This window comes from Ictidomys tridecemlineatus, chromosome X (genome assembly GCF_052094955.1).
Source record: "Ictidomys tridecemlineatus isolate mIctTri1 chromosome X, mIctTri1.hap1, whole genome shotgun sequence".
NCBI lineage: Eukaryota > Metazoa > Chordata > Mammalia > Rodentia > Sciuridae > Ictidomys > Ictidomys tridecemlineatus.
Window position 1 is genome coordinate 62,414,195 of NC_135493.1, and position 22,471 is coordinate 62,436,665.

Consider the following 22,471-nt stretch of genomic DNA (forward strand, 5'->3'; position numbering starts at 1 on the left):
TCTTTAAGTTAATTTATCTCACAGAGAAGCCAGCAGTTGAGTTTGTTCAACACTCTCCTTTGAAATATTGTATGTAACTATCTCTGTAAACTGTGATCATGAAACACTTTCAATTGACAAGCAGTATAATGTTGTCATTTTAGCTTTTGCATTTTACTTAATAACACTTTAATTTTTAGTATAATCAAATATTAGCTCTTAGCAAAATCATCTAAATATTTATATACAGATCATATGGGCTATGAGGTATAGAAATATTTATGTTGCTACTTTATAAAAGGAGTTTAAAAAGCTACAAAAGCACTAGAAAAGACTGATTTAGGGGCTGGAGTTGTGGCTCAGCAGTGGAGTGCTTGCGTAGCACACATGAGGCACTGGGTTTGATCCCCAGTACCACATAGAAAAACTAAATAAACAAAGGTATTTTGTCTCTCTGCAACTAAAAATATTAGAAAAGAGTGCCTTACTATATTTTAGCATTAATAAATTAATGAAGAAACAACTTGCGCTATACCACAGGAAGATAAAAAGAGTGTGTGTGTGTGTGTGTGTGTGTGTGTGTGTGTATGTGTGCTCGTGCATGCACTTTGTGTATGTATATATGTATGTATCTTTATATGGGAAGTCAAAGTCATAACCATTAATGTAGATTGACTCATATATTCACCTTTCTAATTTTCGCTTAAAATTAGGAAATACACATTTTATTGAAAAGACAGTAAAAATATATATTGTTAGATGCTAATATGATTTATTGCATGCCATCAATTTAAATAGCAAGAAGGTAAATTTCCAAGTTTTAGAGAATAGTATTAGAAACACTTTCAGGAATTTGATTAGTTCATGGCTGGACTTAAAAAGAAATACTTTTGGTGTGTGATGGTTTTGTGTTAACAGTTTTTATCAGTAAAACTATATGAGTGATAAACACTAACCATTTAAATTTATCCTTTTTTTCCTTTTTTGGTACCAGAAATAGAACCCATGTACACTTAACCACTGAGCCACATTCCAAGCTCTTTTTTTTAACATCTTCATACATGTATTTTGTATACATGTATATTTTCCACCATCCAAGCTCTTTTTTATTTTTACTTTTTGAGACAGGGTCTTGCTAAGTTGCTGAGGCTGGCTTTGAACCTGGTGATCCTCCTATTTCAGTTCCTAGCCACCGGGATTATAGGTGTGCATCACCAGACTCAGAATAAATTTATGCCTTTAAAAATTGTTTTCATTTATAAGATTTTTTGGTTGTCATTGCTTATTCCAATGTGATGGTCATAACTGTTTGTTTTTGTTGGCTTTTTTTGTTCTTGTTGTAAAATAGTATAGGATTGTAAAAACTACTCTGTGTTACACGTGGTTTAAACAGTGATCTTTAGATTTGAACATTAGGAACTGGTAATGTAGCTTGGTGGTAGAGAAGGGGCATTGCATGCATGAGGTTCTGGATTCAATCCCCAGCATTGAAAAATAAATAGATACACTAGTTGAATTTTATGTTTTACCTGTGTGACTTGATGCTGCTTTCTGATTGACTGATTTAGACAACTAATCTACTCCATTTCAACTTGTGTTACCGTAGACTTTCATAGTCATTTGGTCAATTTTTTTCAGTTAAAACAAGTAAAATTAAATCAGATGTTTCCTGGGTTCCATATTTATATTTAGCATATGATCAGCAAAGCTGAAATATATGCCAATTATAATTTCCATATATTTCTAACATGAGCCATTTTCTATTTTTCAAAACAACCTTCACATTGGGAAAGAAGTAACAGGTCACAGATAAAAGATATCTGATATAAAATTTTACCACCTAGTCTCCTAATAATATCAAGTTTAGAAAAAGTATGTTACCATTCATCTCTTTTAATATAAGATGGCTGATATGAGTTAATTTCTTATATGTTTTCACAATAAGTATATCTGTCTCTTACATTTGATAATTTATGATCCAATTATATTTACATTTAAAGCTTTACGGATCTGGGCACATGCCTGTAATCCCAGTGTCTTGGGAGGCCGAGACAAGTGGATCACGAATTCAAGCCAGCCTCAGCAACTTAGCAAGGCACTAAGCAAGTTAGCAAGACCCTGTCTCAAAATAAGTTCTAAAAGAGTTGGGAATGTGGCTCAGTGGATAAGCACCACTGGGTTCAATCCCTGGTACCAAATTATTTTGCCTTGAAATAATAGACATATTTTTTGATTCTATCAATACCTTAGGATTTCCAAGGGAGATTAAATTAATGGTTATTTATTTTTTTTGGTTACTTTTTTTTTTTACTCCATTAGTGCAAGGTCAGCAAGATGTTTAGTCTCTTAATTTATTTATATTTTACTACCCAGAAATACAAATGTTACCTTTAACTGAAAATTTATAGTAAAATAACTAATTTCCTAATATTTTAAGGACTATATTTTAATTTAAAAAATTTATTATCATTATTATTAATAATAATTATTATTATTATTTGGCAGTGCTATTGAATCCAGGGGTTCTTTGCAACTGAGCTAGATCCCTAGCCCTTTTTATTATTTATTTTGAGTCTTGCTGTGTTTTCAAGGCTGGCCTTGAACTTGGAATCCTCCTGAGTAATTGGGATTACAGGCATATGCCATTCTTGATATATGCCCCTTATAAGGATTACAAAAAATACAGCAGTATGAAAATTCTTCAAAAAACTAAGAATGGAACCATCATATGACCCAGTTATCCCACTCCTTGCTATATATCCAAAAAATTTAAAATGAGAATACTACAGTGATGTTCCCCATCAGTGTTTATAGCAGCACAATTCACAACAGCCAAGCTATGAAACAAACTGAAGTACACTTCAGCAGATGAATAGACAAGGAAAATGTGACACACACACACATACACATACAATGGAGTATTCTCTGCCATAAAAAAGAATGGCCTTATATGGCATTTGCCAGTAAATGGATGGATCTAGAGGCTGTCATGCTAAGGGAAATACTCCAGTCTCACAAAGTCAAAGGTTGAATATTTTATGTGATATGCAGAAGTTAATCAAAAATAATGGAGGGGAATAAAAAAGTAATGGGAAAAAAGGGAGAGGAAATTTCATCAAAATAGAGGGAAGATCATTAGAGAAGATGAAAGGATTGAGGAAGACAAAGAAGGGGTGGAAAAACAGAACAGTGGAATGAGTCTGACCAAACTTTTGTATGTGTATACATAGATGTGGAATGGTGGGTCCTGGCATTGAGTATATCCACAAGACACTGATTAAATAAACAACAAAAAAGTAAACTGTAAAGGGTTTTAAAAAAGATTAGTGCAATAGAGGGAGATAAGCTGGGAGTGGGAATTGGGGGGGGGTACTGATGAATGAAATGGAGCCAGTGGTGTTCCATGCTTTTGTGATTATGTCAGGGTGTATCCTGGTCTTATATATATCTGAAAGAAATACATTTTAAAATTTTTAAAATGATCTTCTACAAGTTGGTTTTACTTAGTTAAACTCATGTGGGGTATTAAGAAGATAGTATTTCAAGTATGGGCTTGAACCTTTTCCTATATTATAGATTTTTCTTCTTGTATTTGCCTTTCCATTCTGATGGGCACTGTAGCCTTGGAATTCTTCAATATTTTTTCTGTTGCAATGCTTGTATTTGTTTTCTATTCATTTCTCTTTCTTTAAAATTTAGAACCCTGTACTACAAAATGCAAAATTCACTGATGAGTATTTATTTTGTTTAACTAAAAATGATTGGCAGTGACTATAAGGTAGAGTTAATGCTGCCCAATGAAGTACATAAAGATAAATATTATAAATAAGTTCAGTAGCTTCAGTTTTTAAATAGCTGTTCAAAGTTCTCAGTTGATCCTCATATAACAGATTTGAAATAAATAGAGCAGATATTATTTCCATTTTATTGATTAAGAAACTAAAGAACTTATAAGAAAAATAAACCTTCCCAAGTAGAAATTAGTTTGCCACCCTTCTTTGCTTTCCATTCTTTAATACAAAATTTTGCAAAGCTACATTTTATACAATTACTTTCCAATATGTGTATTATTTTTATATATTTAGTTCAACCTAGTAGCATTGGACATTTACATAGTAATTACCTTAAGTCTTCTTTCAAAGTATGTTGTTATTTGGCTTGGTTTTCACTGGCCCTTAATTTTTTTTTTCTGCATGAGAAGGATACATCAAGCTGCTTTTCTGAGTCTCCACATGTTTTAACAAATCCATAACTAAATGCTTCTTAGAATCTCAGTATGATCTTTTAAATTTTTTTTTACCAAAGGTCACAGTCTACACATAAATCAAAATTTTCTACAGATAAATATTTTATTATTATATAAAACATAACATTTAAACTTTAAAAATCTCTCTGTTTCTTTCTCCCCCCATTTTCTCTTCTCTCTTTTGACTTGTTTTTTGGAGGTTAATTCCATAATTCTGTGAAACTGTTGTGATTCAGGTATAGTACATTATTAATAGGTTGTCATCAGCTCTTTCTCTTTCTCTTTAACAAGTGACTTGTTTTCCCTAAAGGAATCAATTTTCAAATGAACAGAGCAATAGTGTATTTGGCAGTTAATTTTTTACTTTATCATTATGTTTTTTCAGTGTTACAGCATTGTTCTCCACCTGAATTTTAAAAAAATGATCAAAAATTATAGAGGTCTGATCATTCTGTTTCTCTTGTGGTGGAAATGGCATTTTTTTCCTAAACAATTACTTCAAGCTTGGAAGAACTAACCTAACTTATAGTCATTCCTGACTTAGATTTATCATTTAATGCGAATAGAGTAGTAGTCTTTTGTTTGGTAGTTTCTGAATCTCCATTTCCTAGTAGCAGCTTTATTTTCATAGATCCACTAAGATTAGATACTATTTATGAGTTTGCTAGGGTTACCCTTACAAAGTACTATAGATTGAATGGCTTAATCAACGAAAATGTATTTTGTCACAATTCTGGAGTCAATATTAAGTCTGAGATCAAGATGCTAGCCGGGTTGGATTATCTGAGGCTCTCTCTTTAACTTGTCCTTTCACTGTGTGCCTTTATATGATCTTTCTTCAGTGTGTATGTGTCTTAATTTCCTCTTCTTAGAAGGATAGCAGTCTTATTAGTTTAAGCACCACCATTTATGACATCATATTGCCTGAATTGCGTCTTTAAAGGCCCCTAAATATGGTCATAGTCTAAGGTACTAGGTGTTAGGACTTTAATATGTCAATTTTCAGGGGACCTGATTCAGCCCATAACATGCTTGTGGGTTTTTGTTTCTTTAAGGATATGGTTCTGACAGACTCCTCTGTCTAAGCATTTTACCTCTGTATCCCCAGTGTGTAGCAGTGTCTGATAAAGAATATTGCTTAATGAATGTTGTCGATTATTTGAGTATATGTATAATTTAAAAGAGTATATACATGGGGATATAAGATGATATACCACAAATTTATTATACAAGGATAAAGAACTTTCTTGAGCATTATTTACCCTTAGGAAAAAACAGAAGACTCAGAAGTAAACTACTACCTTATATAAAGCTAGATTGTTGCTACTCTTAAGCTTTTGGAATGGTGCAGAACCTGAATAAAGGTAGAGAGGTAGAGAGCAAAGGGGGAGTTTCAGAGAAAATAAAACAAAATTATAATAGTAAACAATGAACTTGGACATGCTGCAACATGTTCAGCAATAGTTAGGAATATGGCTGGAAACTGAGGAAATAAGAAAAAACAATGTTGGAAATGGTGACACAGGAGGGCATCAGTTACTTTGACAGTAAAAAAAAAAAGTGGAATACAAATGATTAAAACAGCTCTGTAATAAGTAGCTATAAACACTTACATATACGTATGTGCATGCATATCTGTATATGTATTTTGTGTCTTTCTTCAGTATAAAGTTATATATATATACAAATATAGATATATATACAAATATATATATAAAACTTTAGCTACCCATATTAGAAGCACCTAGATTCTAGCCAAGTATCAAAATAATCTGGTGAGATTTAAAAGTACACATGCCTTACCTACCCTAGTTTTCCTGAACCATAATCTCTCAAACTGTGATCCAAACAAGTGTATTGAATGCATTTTTCTTCTGTAGGTGATTCTTATGTGTACATAGGTCATTATATACTACTATCTACTTAAAGACAAACTATAATATAAAGACTATCTACTTAAAGGCAAACCTGCCATAATTTAGTGATATAATGTGTAGTTTTCAGCTGCCTGTGGACAATTGTATTTGTTAAAAAGGCAAATGGTAAGTATTAAATTAATATCAGCTTTTAAAAATACAGGTTATGGGTTATTATGCCTTTCATTTGTGTTGAATACAGTACAGTGTAATAAATGTACTAATTATGAATAATGGCCAAAGTTTGTTAACATCATCCACATATTAAGGGGAAAATGCTCATTTTATTAAATTTATAAATATTGCTTAACAGAAGGTTAATGATATTCAAAATTCACAGAGTTCCATTACCCAGAATGAAATTCTTGTTTTCCTGCTTCCTTTGTATAGTAAAAATAAATTCTGGATATATATATATATATATATATATATATATATATATATATATATATATATATATATATTCTGCTTTTTAGAAAGTATTTAGCTTAATGATCTCCAGTTTTATCCATTTAAGCCATACTGGGAAAGAGAGCACTATATATATATTTTTTCTCATATGTGGAAGTTAGAGGGGAAAAAAAGGAGAAAAAGATTTCATGAAAATAGAAGGAGACCATTAGGATAGAGGAGGGGTCAGGGGCTTAGAAGAGGGAAGGACAAGGGGAAATATTAGGGATTGAAATTGATCAAATTATGTTATATGCACATGTGAATATACTACAATGAAACCCACTGTTTTGTACAATATCTACCAATAATTTTTTAACTATTTAAAATAATTTAGATTTTTCTTATTGGTTAATTTTACATTTTAAAGTAATTTGTTTTATTGTATGCATTTAAGCATACAAAATATTTCAATATGTATAGTGAAATAATGCTTAATATAGTGAAACAAATTACTCTGTTACCGAACAGAATTACCTTTTTTCATATGTTTGGTAAGAGCTGTTTTTCTTTTTAAAAGTATGTTTTTCTTCCCTCTGTTCTTATAAAAATGTTTAGCTTTCTGCTCCCATAAGATCAAACAAGTATTGTACTAAGTGTTAGGAGTACAGAGATGAATGTGGTAATAGCTGCATTGAAGAAACTAACAGTCCAGTGGGAAAGAAAGACAAGATATTAGAACACATTATAACATTATTATAGGATAGCTGCCTGCTAGGAAGAGTGTTTTTTCTTATCTACTAGCATTTTCCTGTTTGGAGCTTTTAGGGTACTTCTGTTGAAAATCAAAAGACATATTGCAGTTTTAAAGGATGGGTATGTGTGGATTTTAATAATGGGAGGAAGGGATGTTGAATAAACATTTTTATTTGGAAGACTTGTTTAGATTTGGTGAACCTAATTAGCATATAGTTGTTTCCACACTTAGAGCACTTCTTAAAAAACCTGATGTTATCATGATCCATGCTTATTATAATGATCTTAAACATGCAAAGTACTTGAAGTGCCTTCTTAATCATGAAAACAGTATATTGTGTTCAATATGGAAGCCAGGCCTAGACACCCACCTAACAAGATCCCTTTGTCATCTGAAAATACTGAAGTAGAGTACAGTTTGTGATGTGGTTAAAGGTGCTTAGTTTGTGCATGGCAGAGCTAGGAGCAAAAGAAAGTCTGTTGTCTCTTCTAATGTTCTTCCCACAGGAGGAAACTTCCAGAAACTTTCATACTTTGAAGACCACTAATATAGGCATACTATGTAGTGAAATCATTCATAATATTAATAAAACATGTAATCTCTTGTTGTTTTTGGTGTGTATATATTGTAAAGATCCATACAAATACACCATAATTTAATACATTCCCAAAATGTCAGCTGCAGAGCATGTACTTTTACATTTAAAAAAAAATTCTCCACTGTAAAAAGAAAGGACCTGTTCAAATGGTAAAGCAGACTCAGTAGATTTATGTATCTTTTGGTGAACACTAGAAATTGAACCCATGGCTTCATACTTAGGCAAATGCTCTACCATTAAGCCACATCCTCAGCCCTTATTTTTAGAAAAAATTTATAAATCACTGAATACTTAAAACTGTCTGGTTAAATGTTACTTTGATGTGTAAGAAACATCCATTGACATACTTTGTGAGTCAGTTAGTATTTTTTTTCTGACTCATTTATTAATGGTTCCTAATACCTAAAACTAAAATTTCTCTGTTTGTGCACTTCTCTTAATAGAGTGAGTGTTTGATTACCTATGTAACATGAAAGTTATTTAAGCTGCCATGAAGCCTGTCTAATTTGGGACCATACCCTTGTTCACTTTGGCTACGGCCATCATTAATTGGTCAATCAATTTAAGGGTAAATTGATCAAGACCATTTTTACCATCCAAACCAGAATTAATATGGTATAATGGAAAACTTTCAAAACTTCTAGACATTGTGATTAACTGTTCATGCGAAAAACTCTGTACAAAAGGGTTGGATAAGATCTCTTCCAGATCCTTCCAGATGTGTTATTTTGTGCTAAGTAAAGTGGCTGAGTTTTTTTTCCCCTAGAAACTATGTGTTCTTTAGGGATTAGAATCAAAACTCATTTGAGTGTAGTCATCACAGCTGAGTGGAGCCCTATATCATAGGGTTCAAATATTTCCTGAGTGGCTTCCTTTCTGCCTGGCCAGATGATAGAAAATCTGGCATGTAATTTGTATTCAAATATTTAATAATACTAGGGCCATAGCCTGGAAACATTTGTTTAGGTTATCAAAATTTCTTTTGTTTATGCCAGTTTCTTTTGCATTGATGTGTCTAATTGTACACTTAAATATTCCAATGGCAGTGGGCTGGGGTTGTGGCTCAGCGGTATAGTGCTTGCTTAACATGTGCAAGGCCCTGAGTTTGATCCTCAGCACTACATAAAAAAGATAAATTAATTAAATAAATAAAGGTATTAAAAATATTAAAATGGGTATAGTAAAACAGTATTGAAAATAACTCTTGAAGTGTATATTTTTTGCCATGCTTCACAATTTACAAGATTTTATGTAAAATTCCTCTGCTTCATAAGTCACACTACAGTGAGGGTATTAAGAAGGTTAGTTGTTAATACTTTCATTTATTGTTTTCTATTTGGAAACTGAAGCAGAGATTTTATTTTATTTTTATATTTTGCTTCCATTTACAGGAAAATATATGGTAGGGAAGATGGTTGTGGTGTATCTGTTTGTTAAGTTAGAAAACAGTTAAATGGGCATATCAGTAGCCTGTAAAACTATGTGATAGATCTAGAGAGGTGGAAATTATATGATTTCTTTCCTAAAAAGATAATCACAAGATGTTATAACTATATTTGAGTATTATTTGAATTTATATTTTACAGGATGAAGGTGTGGTTAAAGAAATCCCTATCATTCACCATGTTAAGGAAGGTTATGAGAAAGCAGATCCTGCACAATTTGAGTTGCTCAAGGTTCTTGGTCAGGGATCATTTGGAAAGGTAATTAATAATTTTCTACATTTCTGGTTTTTAATGTTTTGATAGTTGTAAACAGAGAGAATGCCTTTATTTTATTTGTATATTTTTTATGCAATGCTGAGGATCAAACCCATTGCCTCACACATGGTATGCAAATGCTCTGCCACTGAGCTACAGCCCCAGCCTTCTACATTTGTTTTTCTTGTAAACATTTAGTAAAAAAGTATATACATGAATATAAATAAACTTCTCAAAATATGCACACCTGCCTTTATAAATCATGTCAAAATTAATCCTGATGGTATATATAATTACAAAGAACCAATAAAAATGGAAAAACACATAGGTAACTCCAGTTTTATTAATTTTGTTTCTGTTGTTCTATTATATATATTTTCTTATACTTCTGTGTAATAAGATTTTCGAATCCCCTGGGATTACTGATTTCTTTATGAAAAAATGCAGCATGCACTTTTTAAAGTGCCTAAATCAAGGTAGTTAGATTTTTATGGATACTAGTATTCCTTGTCTCCCTGTTTATGATGTTACAAACACAACTTGCTGTGTGATGGTGATTACATGTACATTAGGTCTATCCTTGAAGTTAGAATTTATATTTTAGTTCATGTGTGAATTTGTAGGTTCATCTATCATCTGTTAAAGTGAAGTAGATCATGGATGTATATTGTAGAACAAGGGTAGGTACTGGCTGATAGGTATTATGTGAAATTCCTGCCTATAAAGAATTGAAAATTTAAGAAAGCAAAAATTTGAAAAAATTACTCATACACTTATTATTAGGATTGTTTATTAAATGTTTGATACCATGTTTTCTTGGAAAAAATAATATGTGGGTCTGGTTCCTGACCTTTGTACATATAACATCTGAGACATGATTATTGCATATGTGCAACAAGTAACAGCCTTTAGTAAAACAGCAACAACCATAATTTAAGGAGGAGGAAAGTTAAGTAGAAACTAATTTTTTACTAGTTGAGGTAGTTTCAAAGGGAAAAAGGAAGGCAACTGAGCAGTGATTAGTTATATTGCTCTGGAACATTTTTAAAGAAAGACATTTATTGAGTATTTTGTATGTGCACAACAGTTGTATGAATAGTATTGGTGAATATATTGGAGACATTAATTGTCTTAAAGTAACTTAATGTATCTGCACTGTAGAATATAATATGTGAAATATATAGAAACATTTTCAGGCCACACAAAGAACAAAATGAGATGAATTATGGCTTGGCAGTAAATTGGTAAAAAGAGATATCTGAAGACACCAGATAAGGCAGGGTTCCAGGGAGAGAAAAACTAAAAAGGGCTATTAGTGGTGGTAGACAGGTGGTTTTCAAATTGGCCTGTAGAGTAGACATGTGCATTCTAAATATCTTTATTTGAATGATTCTGGGAGTATTTCTTTCTCTATTTTTAAATTTTTAGCTATTTTATGATTTTAATTTCAGAAGAACAGAGATGAATTTCTTTTATATACCAAATATATAAGTATTTGACTTAAAAATCTCACCAGGCAAACATTCAAACCATTAAAATTAATTGTTTTCTTATTTGATATATTTATTCATATATGCATTTATTTAGTCCCAGTCTTATTGAAAGTATTTAATGCATTAATAGATGAATATTAAATAAAATGGAATTATTTGGCAAAGTAGATGGAAGCAGAAATATCAGAGCAGGAAAGATTAGATGAAGCAAGGAATTCATCTTGTTTTTCACAAATATTTGATATAAGGTCCTATAAGACTTCTAAAAATGGGCCAAAAATTAAGACTTCAGTTTTCTGGCAGCCAGTATAGGGAAGCTGATATATTCTAATGTGTGATTATTGATAATATCTTTCAGGTAGAAACAGATTAAAAAGACTAGAAAATTTTTTCTCATGGATCTTCATAAAGATGATAGTATAACTTATTGAACTTTTTTCAGTCATATCTTCACAATCAATATAGCAACATGATGGTGAGTTGTCAGTGTAGTCCTAATTTCACAGAACACTCATATTTGTGTAAGAACTTTGGTTCAACAAGGACAATGCTAATTTTTTTTTTTAGATTCCTAACACTAAAATATGGAATAGTGATGTTTATGCAGTTCATTAACCAAACCAAAGAAATATTATTTTTTTTCCTTCTTAAGATGTGAATGTACTTTCTTATTAGTATTATATATCATTTGTGTAGGCATTGTGTGGGTATGACTTGTTATATGCCGAACCTACTCAGAAATTTGGAAAAGGTTGTGAATCAGATAAGGGTAGGAGCAATTCCAAGAAACCTTGAGACTGCAGAGTTTTATTTAATTTTTTTGTAAAGTTCGCACTTAAAAGTTAATAAATGGAATTTTTAGTTCATGTAAATTCTTATGATATTGAATGTCTTCATAGTATACTTAATGGGAGGGAATCCTAATAAAGTCAATTAAATTTATTCTTTAATAAAAAACAAGCTTTATCATTACGAAAGTTACAAAATTCCTTACTAAGCATATATAGTATTATGCTATTAATGATCAATAGCACAGTTTAAAATATAGAATATCTAACAACTTAAATTATTATATCAAATTCAGACATAAAACATAGTTGAAATTATGAGATTGGACTTATGTATACATCATATAACAAATCATATTTATATAAATCATACATGCATGAATTATAAAAAAGAATGTTTTTACTTTTGTGATAATAAAGCCTTTAACTTGTAAGACTTAAAGTGAATTTTAAAAAATTGAACTCTTGTGCCATTAAATAACTGAATAACTGTCAAGTAATTATTTAAAAATATATTCTTATATTTTAAAATATCCTACAGTTGGTCTTTTCTCTGTAATCAGCATTTAAATATGTGTGACTTTCCAGTTCATCTGAATCAATGCTAATTGCTTACTTCTTAATGGAAAATATAAAATTCCATGTGATTGACAGAAAAAATATATTGGAATTACTCATTTCCTTTCTGGGCAATTTCCTATTATTATTTTAGTGTAACTGGAAAGGATTGTCTCCTGTTTGGATAGATTTGGTTTTAGATACAATGTTGGGAGCCACAGAAATACCTCTATGTTTGTGAAAAAGGACAGAGAGATATGATGTCTTGTGCTGAAAAAAGGCAGATCAGGAAATGAACAAATGGTTACTTAGTTTGTGAATGATGACTTCTATTATGTGACATATTGGGATTCTAAGGAAGGTTAGAAGAGCTAGGAAAAAAAATGGCTGCTGTGTATGACAGTGTATTTGTGAAAGCCTACACTATTCCGTTCTTCCTTATTCCCTCTTCTCACCCTGTATACTCTGTTCTTTGCAATTCCACTAAGGACTGTGTTCTTGAACAGTATTTCTCATGTATAGTTTGTGTATACCTGGACATCCCCAAGACCCTTTCAGGAAATGCACAGGTCAAAGCAATTTTATAGTAATTCTAAGATATTAATTGTACAACTGCTGGCACATTGGCACAATAAATGTAGGGAGTCCAAATAGTACCAGTAATCATTGTATTTCTTACTGCCCCACTCATAAGGATGTCCATGATGAGAGATTAACAATTTATTAAAACAGTTTATTAAAATTTTATGAAAAATCAATCTTCAAATACTCTTATTTTTAATATTCTATGATGAAATAGGAAGTACACATAAAACCATTTAACTGCATCCTGAAATACAATAGATGTCTTAAAGCAGAACATTTGTGCAATTTTTTGAGCTGTAAGCTGAAGTAGCCAATTTTTAATGTATTACCATTTATACTTGAAAACTGATTACTATTAAATGGTGCCAATGCCATGTCATAGATTTTGAATTAAGGTTTCTACCCATTTTGCTGAAATATAATTATCACATAGATGATGTGGAATTAAGGGTTTTGAGTTGTACTTTGGGAAGAGAAAACACGAAAATTAAATAATTAACAGCTCTCCCATCTGCAATTTTAGGTGAATAAGTTTGTGTTATGTAGTTGTATTTTAAATTAAAGTAACAACACTTGATTAGAACTTATTAGGATTTGTGTAGCAAGTTGAATTGGAGAACAATAATTACTATTTAATTAAAAAGGAAATAAATATTTTATAATAAATAATTCTTATAAAATTATAATCCTTTGGTATTTCTCTTCATAACTGAAGCCTTGTCAAAATCTAGCTTTTAATGAATCATATTCTTAATTTCAATATATAGTATATACTTAAGTTTTCTAGTAATATTAAAGAGTTAACATTCACTTGTTTATTGAGATAATGTGCCACCTTGATTCTTTCATGTGGCAGACAGAAGATAAGCATTGCCTCTGATTTCTTTCTACAAAATAAAATGCCTGGTAACTTCTAAAATAGACCAATAAGGGAATAGAAATGGAGGTATTAAATTCACGGTAATAAGATTTGTTTGTGCTTTAAGGACATGGAAATGGACTTGGGTCTTAGAAGGAGGTTTCCACCTCAAATTAGTCATTTATTGTTTTTTTTTTTTAATTTCTTACATCACAAACTTCTCAAAGTATATTACCGTGTCATCTCCTTTTAAAATTTTCATTTCTAAAGTGGTATTATGCATAGTGTGATTTTACTCAGTGATGCAGAATTAGAGAGTATATTAACTAAAAATATAAATTACACTATACTTATGGGAAAGGTCTATCTTTATAACATTAGAGAAAATTAAAGAATAAAGATGTGCTAGTGAGTTTATGGGTAGCCAACTATGTCTTCATTTTTCTAGCTTTTTGAAACGTATTTTTTTGAAACGTATTTTTTTTTAATCTATAGTTACTTGACTGCAATAGCATACCAGAACTTCTTGCTCTTGTCTAAGTGATAGTACTTGTCCATCAACCTTAAAAAAAAAATACACACACACACAAACAATGACTTGAATTTCACTTTTTAAAAAATTCTCCTATTAGGTGTTTCTGGTTAGAAAGAAGACTGGACCTGATGCTGGGCAGCTCTATGCAATGAAGGTGTTAAAAAAAGCTTCTTTAAAAGGTAGAAAATTAGAAAATTTATTAAAACACAGTTTGTTTAAAAAATATGATATATATTGCATGTATAATGTGAGTAGATGTAGTTTCTTCTTAACATTAATAATTGTTAAGTTTTCTAACCAGCAAGTAAGTGATTAAAGATAGTATATCTGGGTAAATATTTCATGCTTAGAAATGTGACATATTTAATTTAATTTTATCAAGATATACTCTTTTCTTTCATTGATTTTTTTCCCTGTAATATCTGTGTTGGTGTTACATATTAAGAAAGCACAATCACCCACATAAACTTTATACTATCTTCTAGGCTGTGATAGAAATAGCAATAAGCTCAGTTTTAAATGATATACCATTTGCACAATAAAGGCTAATACACAAGAAATACATAATAGGCAAATATTGATTTATGCCATTGTAACCTATCTCTAGATATATATTGAATGTGTTGATGTTCTGAGAATATGGTCATTATTATCTAGGAATATATATACTGTAAATTTAGGCACCTATGAAGTTATATATTTTTTGTATTCTTGATTGGTAAATCATTGATTAGATCATTTTTGAAATTATCAACAAGTTTAATATAGTCTACTGTCCTGTAATTTTTAGTTCGAGACCGAGTTCGGACAAAGATGGAGAGGGATATACTGGTGGAAGTAAATCATCCATTTATTGTCAAACTGCACTATGGTATGTAATCCTTATTATTTAGAGAATTAGAAAATGAAGATTCCCTTTTACACAATAAAATAATAAGAAACAAATACTTCAAGCATATTATTGTATTCAACTATGTAAAATGTATTTATCTGAAATGAGTATAAACATGTAACTTTTATTTTTATTTTTTTTATTGTCTATGTTTGTTAATTTTTCCAAAGTAACAAGATATTGTCTTCTACTTACTTGTCTAGAAATATTTCTATACTAGGCTGCACCTCCAGTGATCTTAGGCAATATACTACTGTGATAATTTATGTAAAATATTCGGGTATTTGTTCATAATAACAATATTAATTATTTCCTGGTTTTGTTCAAGAGGACCATGTAGTTACATTAGTCTATTTGAACTATTTTTTATACATAGAAGTAACAAATTATCATTTAAAATATTGAGTATCATAGAAAAAAACAGGAGCTTTGGAGTCAGGTATTTCTGAATTTGAATCATGGCTCCAGGGTTAAGTTATGGATGAGAGTATGGTTTCTCGGGGGAACTAAAAGATAAAATTAAACTACTGATACAGTTTACTGTGTCACTGTCATTTTTCTACATTTAAAAAATTAGGAGCAGCTATTTTTTATACTTATAGTAATTTATACAAATATTACATTAAAATTTTTACTGGTAAATATTTTATATTTAGTTGTAGATGAACACACAGTATCTGTATTTATTATTTTTTGTGGTGCTGAGGATGGAACCCAGTGCCTCACGCATGCTAGGCAAGTGCTTCACCACTGAGCTACAGCCCCAGCCCTACCCAGTTGTATTTTAAGAAACCTACAAAAAAATGTTCATCCATTATTCGTTCACTCTTTGTTATCCTAATAGAATATAAATAGCATTATCTGAGGACTTTTAATCTCCAGTATGTCATTAATCATTAAGCATCTATTTATGCAAAACATGGTACTAAATGCAGTGATTATGAAATTAAAGTCTTGGACCTCAAGAAATTTATACTCTATAGAGAACATAGACATGCAAATGAAAAAAAATTATAAATCAAAATGAAATAAGTATCATAAAAGAGGCATACATAAAGTATGATGAGATATCAAGAGTATTAGCAAATAATTTTCATGTGGATGGGATTAAGGATGCTATAGGAAAGTAAGAAAAGGAAGAAATCATGGAAGGATTAATGAAGGAGGTATCATTTTTGTTGAGCTTTATGGAATTAATTGATTTTCAATAGATGGTTGGGGGCAAAGTTCAGACTAGTAGAACAACATACTACAAAAAATCAGAGAAACAGTGGTGATAGAAGTTTCGGTGTAAAGGTGTAAAGCCACAGGCAAAGTTGATTATGTTCTGAAAAGGAATTCATAGCTATTTTAACACTGGATTAAGTAATGCATTTAATTTTGAGATGTTATCCAACAATGAATCATGTGAGTAAATATTTAATTGCTTTATAGTGTTTAGGGATAAGATTCTAAACAGACATATTAACTTAAAAGTATATTAAGCTTTTAAGCCTTTTAGATTATACTGTTACTACATTATGATTTATAATTAGCTTTTCAGACTGAAGGGAAGCTGTATTTAATATTGGATTTTCTCAGGGGAGGAGATGTCTTTACAAGATTATCCAAAGAGGTGAGTATGTATAAATTTTTACTGTTTTATAGAAACAAAAATTAAGAAAACTCATATTTTCCTATAGAAATTCAATTGGTAATTATTGTTTCATTACTTAACATTTAGTGATGTGATAGTCAATGGCATTTTCTGTCTGTATGTCATTTAAATCATCTTGGTCTACTACTCATTATACTTTTAAACACAAAACACATATGAGTAACTGATTGAAGAGGTAGGATCAAGCCTAGAACTTTGGCTCCTCAAGATACCTAAATGCCTTTCAGGTTAGTTTTTAATGTGTTCATTAATATAGCTTTATTGAAGTATAATTGACATACAATTAACTATACATCTTAAATATACAATTTGATAAATTTTGACACTATAATTAAAATCAAATAAGTAGCATATTCATCATCTCCAAAAGTTTTCTTATGTGCCTTTGTAATGCCTTATTCCTACCCTAACCTACTGAATCTGCTTCTTGTCATTATGTGGTTTGTATCTTCTAGGAGGTTATATAAATTGAATTATGCAATATATATCAATTTTAGTCTTGCTTAACTGATCATAATTATTTTGATTCATCCTTCATTGTTGTATGTATCAGCAGTTCATTTTTATTACTGAGTAACATTGCCCATTTTATGGATACGCCATGATTTGTTTATCTAGTCACCTGTTGATGGATGTTTGAGTTGTTGCAGTTTTGGGATATTACCAATAAAGCTGCTGTAAACATTCATGCACAAGTGATTCGTTTCATTTCTCATGAGTAAATGCCTAGGAATATAATGGCCATGTCATATGGGAGGTGGATATTATAGCTTTTAAAGATACTGACAAACTGTTTTCCAAAGTGGTTATATACTTACATTCCCACCAGCAGCATATAAGAGTTTTAGTTGCTTCATATCATTAGTAACGTTGGTATGGTCAGTCTTTTATAAGTTGGGACATCTGATAATTCTCATGAATCTGTACCTCATTGTAGTTATAAATTTCATCACACTTAATGACAAATGATGTGAGCATCTTTTCCTGTACCTATTTTCTGTCAGTCTTCTTTGATAAAATGTGTTTAACCCTTTTCCCCATTTTAACTGGTTTCTTTTCTTACTGTGTTTTAAAATTTCCTTATATATTCAGATCACATTCCTTGATCATATGTTTGTTGCAGATTTTCTTCTAGTTCATAGTTTGTCTTTTCAATATCTTAATGGTACCACTTGCCAAACAGAAGTTCTTAGCAATTCTTATGAAGTCTTACTATAGTTTTTGCATTAATAAATTGTGTTTATAATATCCTGTTTAAGGAATATTTGCCTCATCGCAGGTAAAGATTTTTCTCCTATATATTATAGAGGTTTTGTAGTTCAGGTTTTACATTTAGATTTCTGATCTATTTTAATCTCATTTTAATATATGGTTTTAGGTATGTATTGAAGTCTTTTATGTGAATATCCAGTTTTTCTAGCTTCATCATTGGAAAATACTGTCCTTTTTTCATTGAATTATTTTTTATTTTATTTGAAAACCAAAGGATCATATATATGAAGGACTATTTCTGGATACTCTATTCTGTTGATTCATCTGTCTTTATGACAATTCCACACTGTCTTGACTACTGTACCTTTATAATATATCTTGAAGTAAGGTAGTATAATTCTTGAGCTTTGTTTTTCTTTTGAAAAGTTGTTTTGGCTCTTCTGGTTCATTTAAATTTTCATATTAATTTTGAGATTAACTTTTCTCTTTCTAAAAGAAACCTTTTAGAAAGGTTTTGATTTAGGATTTGATTGGGATTACATTGAATCTATAGGTCACTTTGCATTTAATTGACATTTTAACAATATTTAGTCTTTCAATCCATAAACATGATTTCTCTCTCCATTTATTTACCAGTTATTTATTTTCTCTCAGTTATGTCTTTTTTTTTCAGTATATAAGGCTTACACATCTTTTGTCAAATTTATCTCTAAGTGGTTCCTATTTTAATGCTAAGAAGTCAATAAATTTTATCAATAAGAAATCAATAAAACAGATTTCTTAATTTTAAATTGGATGGAAATACTTATTCCTCTTATGTTCAGTTTGTATGCCTTTATGTAGCTCAACATAATTGTTACTTCTAAAACTTTAAAAAAAAAGATTTCAAGGACATTGTATTTGTTTTCTGTGACCAAGTAGTTTTACTTCTTCTTTTCGATTATGAACATCATTTATTTCTTTTGTCTTTGCTACATTGCCTTTAACCTCCAGTCTAATAGGACTGGTGGGAGCAAACATTCTTGCCTTGGTTCTGATCTTAGGGGGAAGCAGAATTTCACCATAAACCATTAAGTCAAACATTGGTATTTTTAGATGTTTTTCTTTTTCTTACTGCTTTGTAAAGAGTTTTTTAATGGATATTATGTTTTGTGAAATATTTTTTTCCATTTTATTGAGTTGATTTTGTTTTTTCATCTTTAGTCTTTTGATGTGGTGAATTACAGTAAGTGATTTTCAGATGTTGAACCAACCTTGCATTTGTATATGAGCCCCATTTCATCATGATGCAGTATACTTTTTGATATTGTTGGATACTATTTGCTAAAAGTTTAACTTTTGCATATATTTTCATGATGAATATTTGACTAATATTTTTATATTATTTTCTATTTATGGTAGCACAGTAATTCTTTCATCATAAGATAAGTTGGGTAGGATTTTTTTCCTGTTCTTTTCCTATTCAAGAGTTTAGGAAGAGTTTATGTAGATTCAGTGATAATGGTTCTTATATGATTGATGTAATTCACCAGAGAAGCCATCAGAGCCTGGGGGTTTTGTTTACAATGATGTTTAACAAAAAATTCAATTTACATGTAGACTTAAGGTATTCTTTGTTTTTTAGTGAGCTTTGCTAATCTGTGTCTTTCAGGAATTTATCCCTTGGTGTTACCAAATTTATAGGCATAAAGTTGCTCATAATATTCCCTTGTAATTTTTATTTTATAACTATGGAGTTGTTGATGGTATCACTGCTCTTATTCTTAATGTTGATAAATGTCTTCTCTTTTTTTGTCCTGTCAGGAGATTATCAATTTTATTTTTCTCCTAAAAGAACCAGATTTTGGTTTTATTTATTTTTTTCCTCTATTGTATTTCCATTCCCCATTTCATTTTTTTTTCTGCTTTAGCCTTTATTACTGCTTGCTTTGTGTTTCATTAGCTTTTCTTTTTTCTATTTTTTAAGATGGAATATTAAGTTATTCATTCAAAGACTTTCATCTTTTCTATTGTGGGTATTGGTACAAATTTCCTTCTAATTACTGCTTTAATGTCATTCTCACAATTTTGTATGTGGCAGTCCCCTGCTCATTTTTCAATATACTTTTAATTTTCCTTTATTTCCGTAAATTATTGGGTATTTAGAAACATTATTTATTTTACAAATATTTGTTCCTTTTCTAAATATCTTGCTAATATTGATTTCTAATTTAATGTCACCATAGTCATAAAACATTTTTATGACTTGAATTCTCTTAAATTTATAGTTGCTTTATGCTTCAGAATAAACTGTATGCTTCAGAATACAGTGTCTCAGTAAATATTCTATGTGCCTTTGAGAAGAATATTTGTTCTGTTATTGGGTGGTAGAATGTTCTATAAATGTCAGCTAGGTCAAATTTGTTAATAGTGGTATTTGGTCTACTATATTGTTACTAAATTCTATCAAATTTTGTTTCATTTATTTCTGCAGTTCTGTCACTAGGTTCATAAATCTGTCCCTGTCTCCCCCCCCCATACTGGGAATTGAAACAGGGGCTCAACCACTGAGCCACATCCCCAGCCCTATTTTGTATTTCATTTAGAGACAGGGTCTCACTGAGTTCCTCTGCACCTCACCGTTGCTCAAGCTGGCTTTGAACTTGAAATTTTCCTGCCTCAACCTCTTGAGTTGCTGGGATTACAGGTGTGCTCCACTGCACCTGGCAGGTTCATAAACCTTTATGAACATTATTTCTTCTTGATGAATTGACTCTTTTATCATTATGTTGACTTACTTTTTCATTTTTTTTACTTTGAAATCCACTTTGATGTTAATATCAAAGTACTCTAGGTGCTTAAAAAACTATTAGTATTGGTTTAGTATTTATCATTTTCCAAATTTTAATTTTTTTACCCATTTGTATCTTCATATTTTAATGTGTGGTATTTAAGGAAGCATAAAGTTTCCTGGCTTTTTATCCAATCTGAAATATCTTTAACTGGGATTTTAAATATGTTACATTTCATATGGTCATTGAAATGTTTGGGGTTAAATCTATCAGTTGCTGCTTATACTCTTTTAAGTCTCATTTATTCTTTGTTTTTTTTCTTTTAAATAATTTTTGTACTATTTTATTTTTTAATAACTGCTGTTTTCTTATCAATATTAACTGCAGCATTTTGGTTATTATTTTAATAGTTTATTTAGTGCTTATAATATGAATTTTTAACTTAGGGTCAGGAAACTATGGTCTTTAGGCTGAATATGACCAGATTTTTTTCCTTATGGATAAATTTTAATTGGAATACAGCCATCCCCATTTGTGCAAGTATTTTCCATGACTTCTGTCATGTTTTAATGGCAGCATACTTGCATAATCATTTTATTGGATGGTAGACATTGTGAATATAATATTTTGCATGCTATATACTTTTGTTTTCCTATAAATGATATGATATATAGCTTTGTTCTTAACTGAAGTTGTTGAAAACAAAGTTGAAAATACTTTGTCTGTTCTTGAAGTACTTTTATCATCTTTTTTTGTTTTTGTTATGGTTTTGTTTGTTTTTCAAGTACTAGGTATTGAATCCAGGGTCTCACACTTGCTAGACAAGCTCTGTACCACTGGTTTACACCCACAGCACTGGGTCTTGATTTTAAGCTTTGTTATATGGGACTAGGACAGCATTTTGATTAGGGTTATTTTTCCCCACTATTGAAGCAAGACTCTTCATAATGCTTTAACCAATATACTTCAAATTGTGAGGTATTGTATTCTGACTGTTGAGAACTGGAGTTATTCTGGTCCTTTGTGAGCTTGGTAGATTCTCATAATCCTTTAAAGGTATTCTTTTCATGGACTCAGGTATTTTCCTCTGATATATGATTGGAGTTTCTTACTAGATTTCAAACACTGTGAAATGTACCTTGTAAGGTAATGAATATCTGGATATTAATTGAGTTTATTTTTTTTCAAGATGTCAAAGTAGTATTATCTTCAGGTCTTACTGGTTATTAAACTGGTCCAGAATAGCATTTGGCCAGGAGTTAACTTTTCTCTACTATTGAAGTAAAACCCTTCTGATTACTCTGATACTTTATGTATGAGGTTTTTCTGCTCTGGTTGGAGGAAATGGGAACTATTACTGGCCTAGTGTGAGTTCCATGGATCGATCCTTATAATCCTTGTTTTTTTTTTCCTGGTTCAGAGTAATATCTTCACTTCTATATGCTAAGCATTTCTCTGCTGTATGCTTGAGGAAACTGTCTACATCTCTCTAGAGTTCTCTCTGCTATTTTCTTTGTTCTATCTCTTTATCCTGT

General features: G+C 30.6%; 1 protein-coding gene across 10 annotated transcripts in view; it reads left to right on the forward strand.

The window, feature by feature from the left end:
• The window catches only part of Rps6ka6 (ribosomal protein S6 kinase A6), a 146,462-nt gene that overhangs the window by 82,540 nt on the left and 41,451 nt on the right, over positions 1–22,471 (forward strand). For all 10 annotated transcript variants that reach the window (XM_078034587.1, XM_078034591.1, XM_040282679.2 and 7 more), the window contains 4 exons: positions 9,473–9,589; positions 14,502–14,583; positions 15,195–15,275; positions 16,832–16,911. In XM_078034587.1, the coding sequence (XP_077890713.1) occupies positions 9,473–9,589; positions 14,502–14,583; positions 15,195–15,275; positions 16,832–16,911 (360 nt within the window). The remainder of the gene's footprint in view (positions 1–9,472; positions 9,590–14,501; positions 14,584–15,194; positions 15,276–16,831; positions 16,912–22,471) is intronic.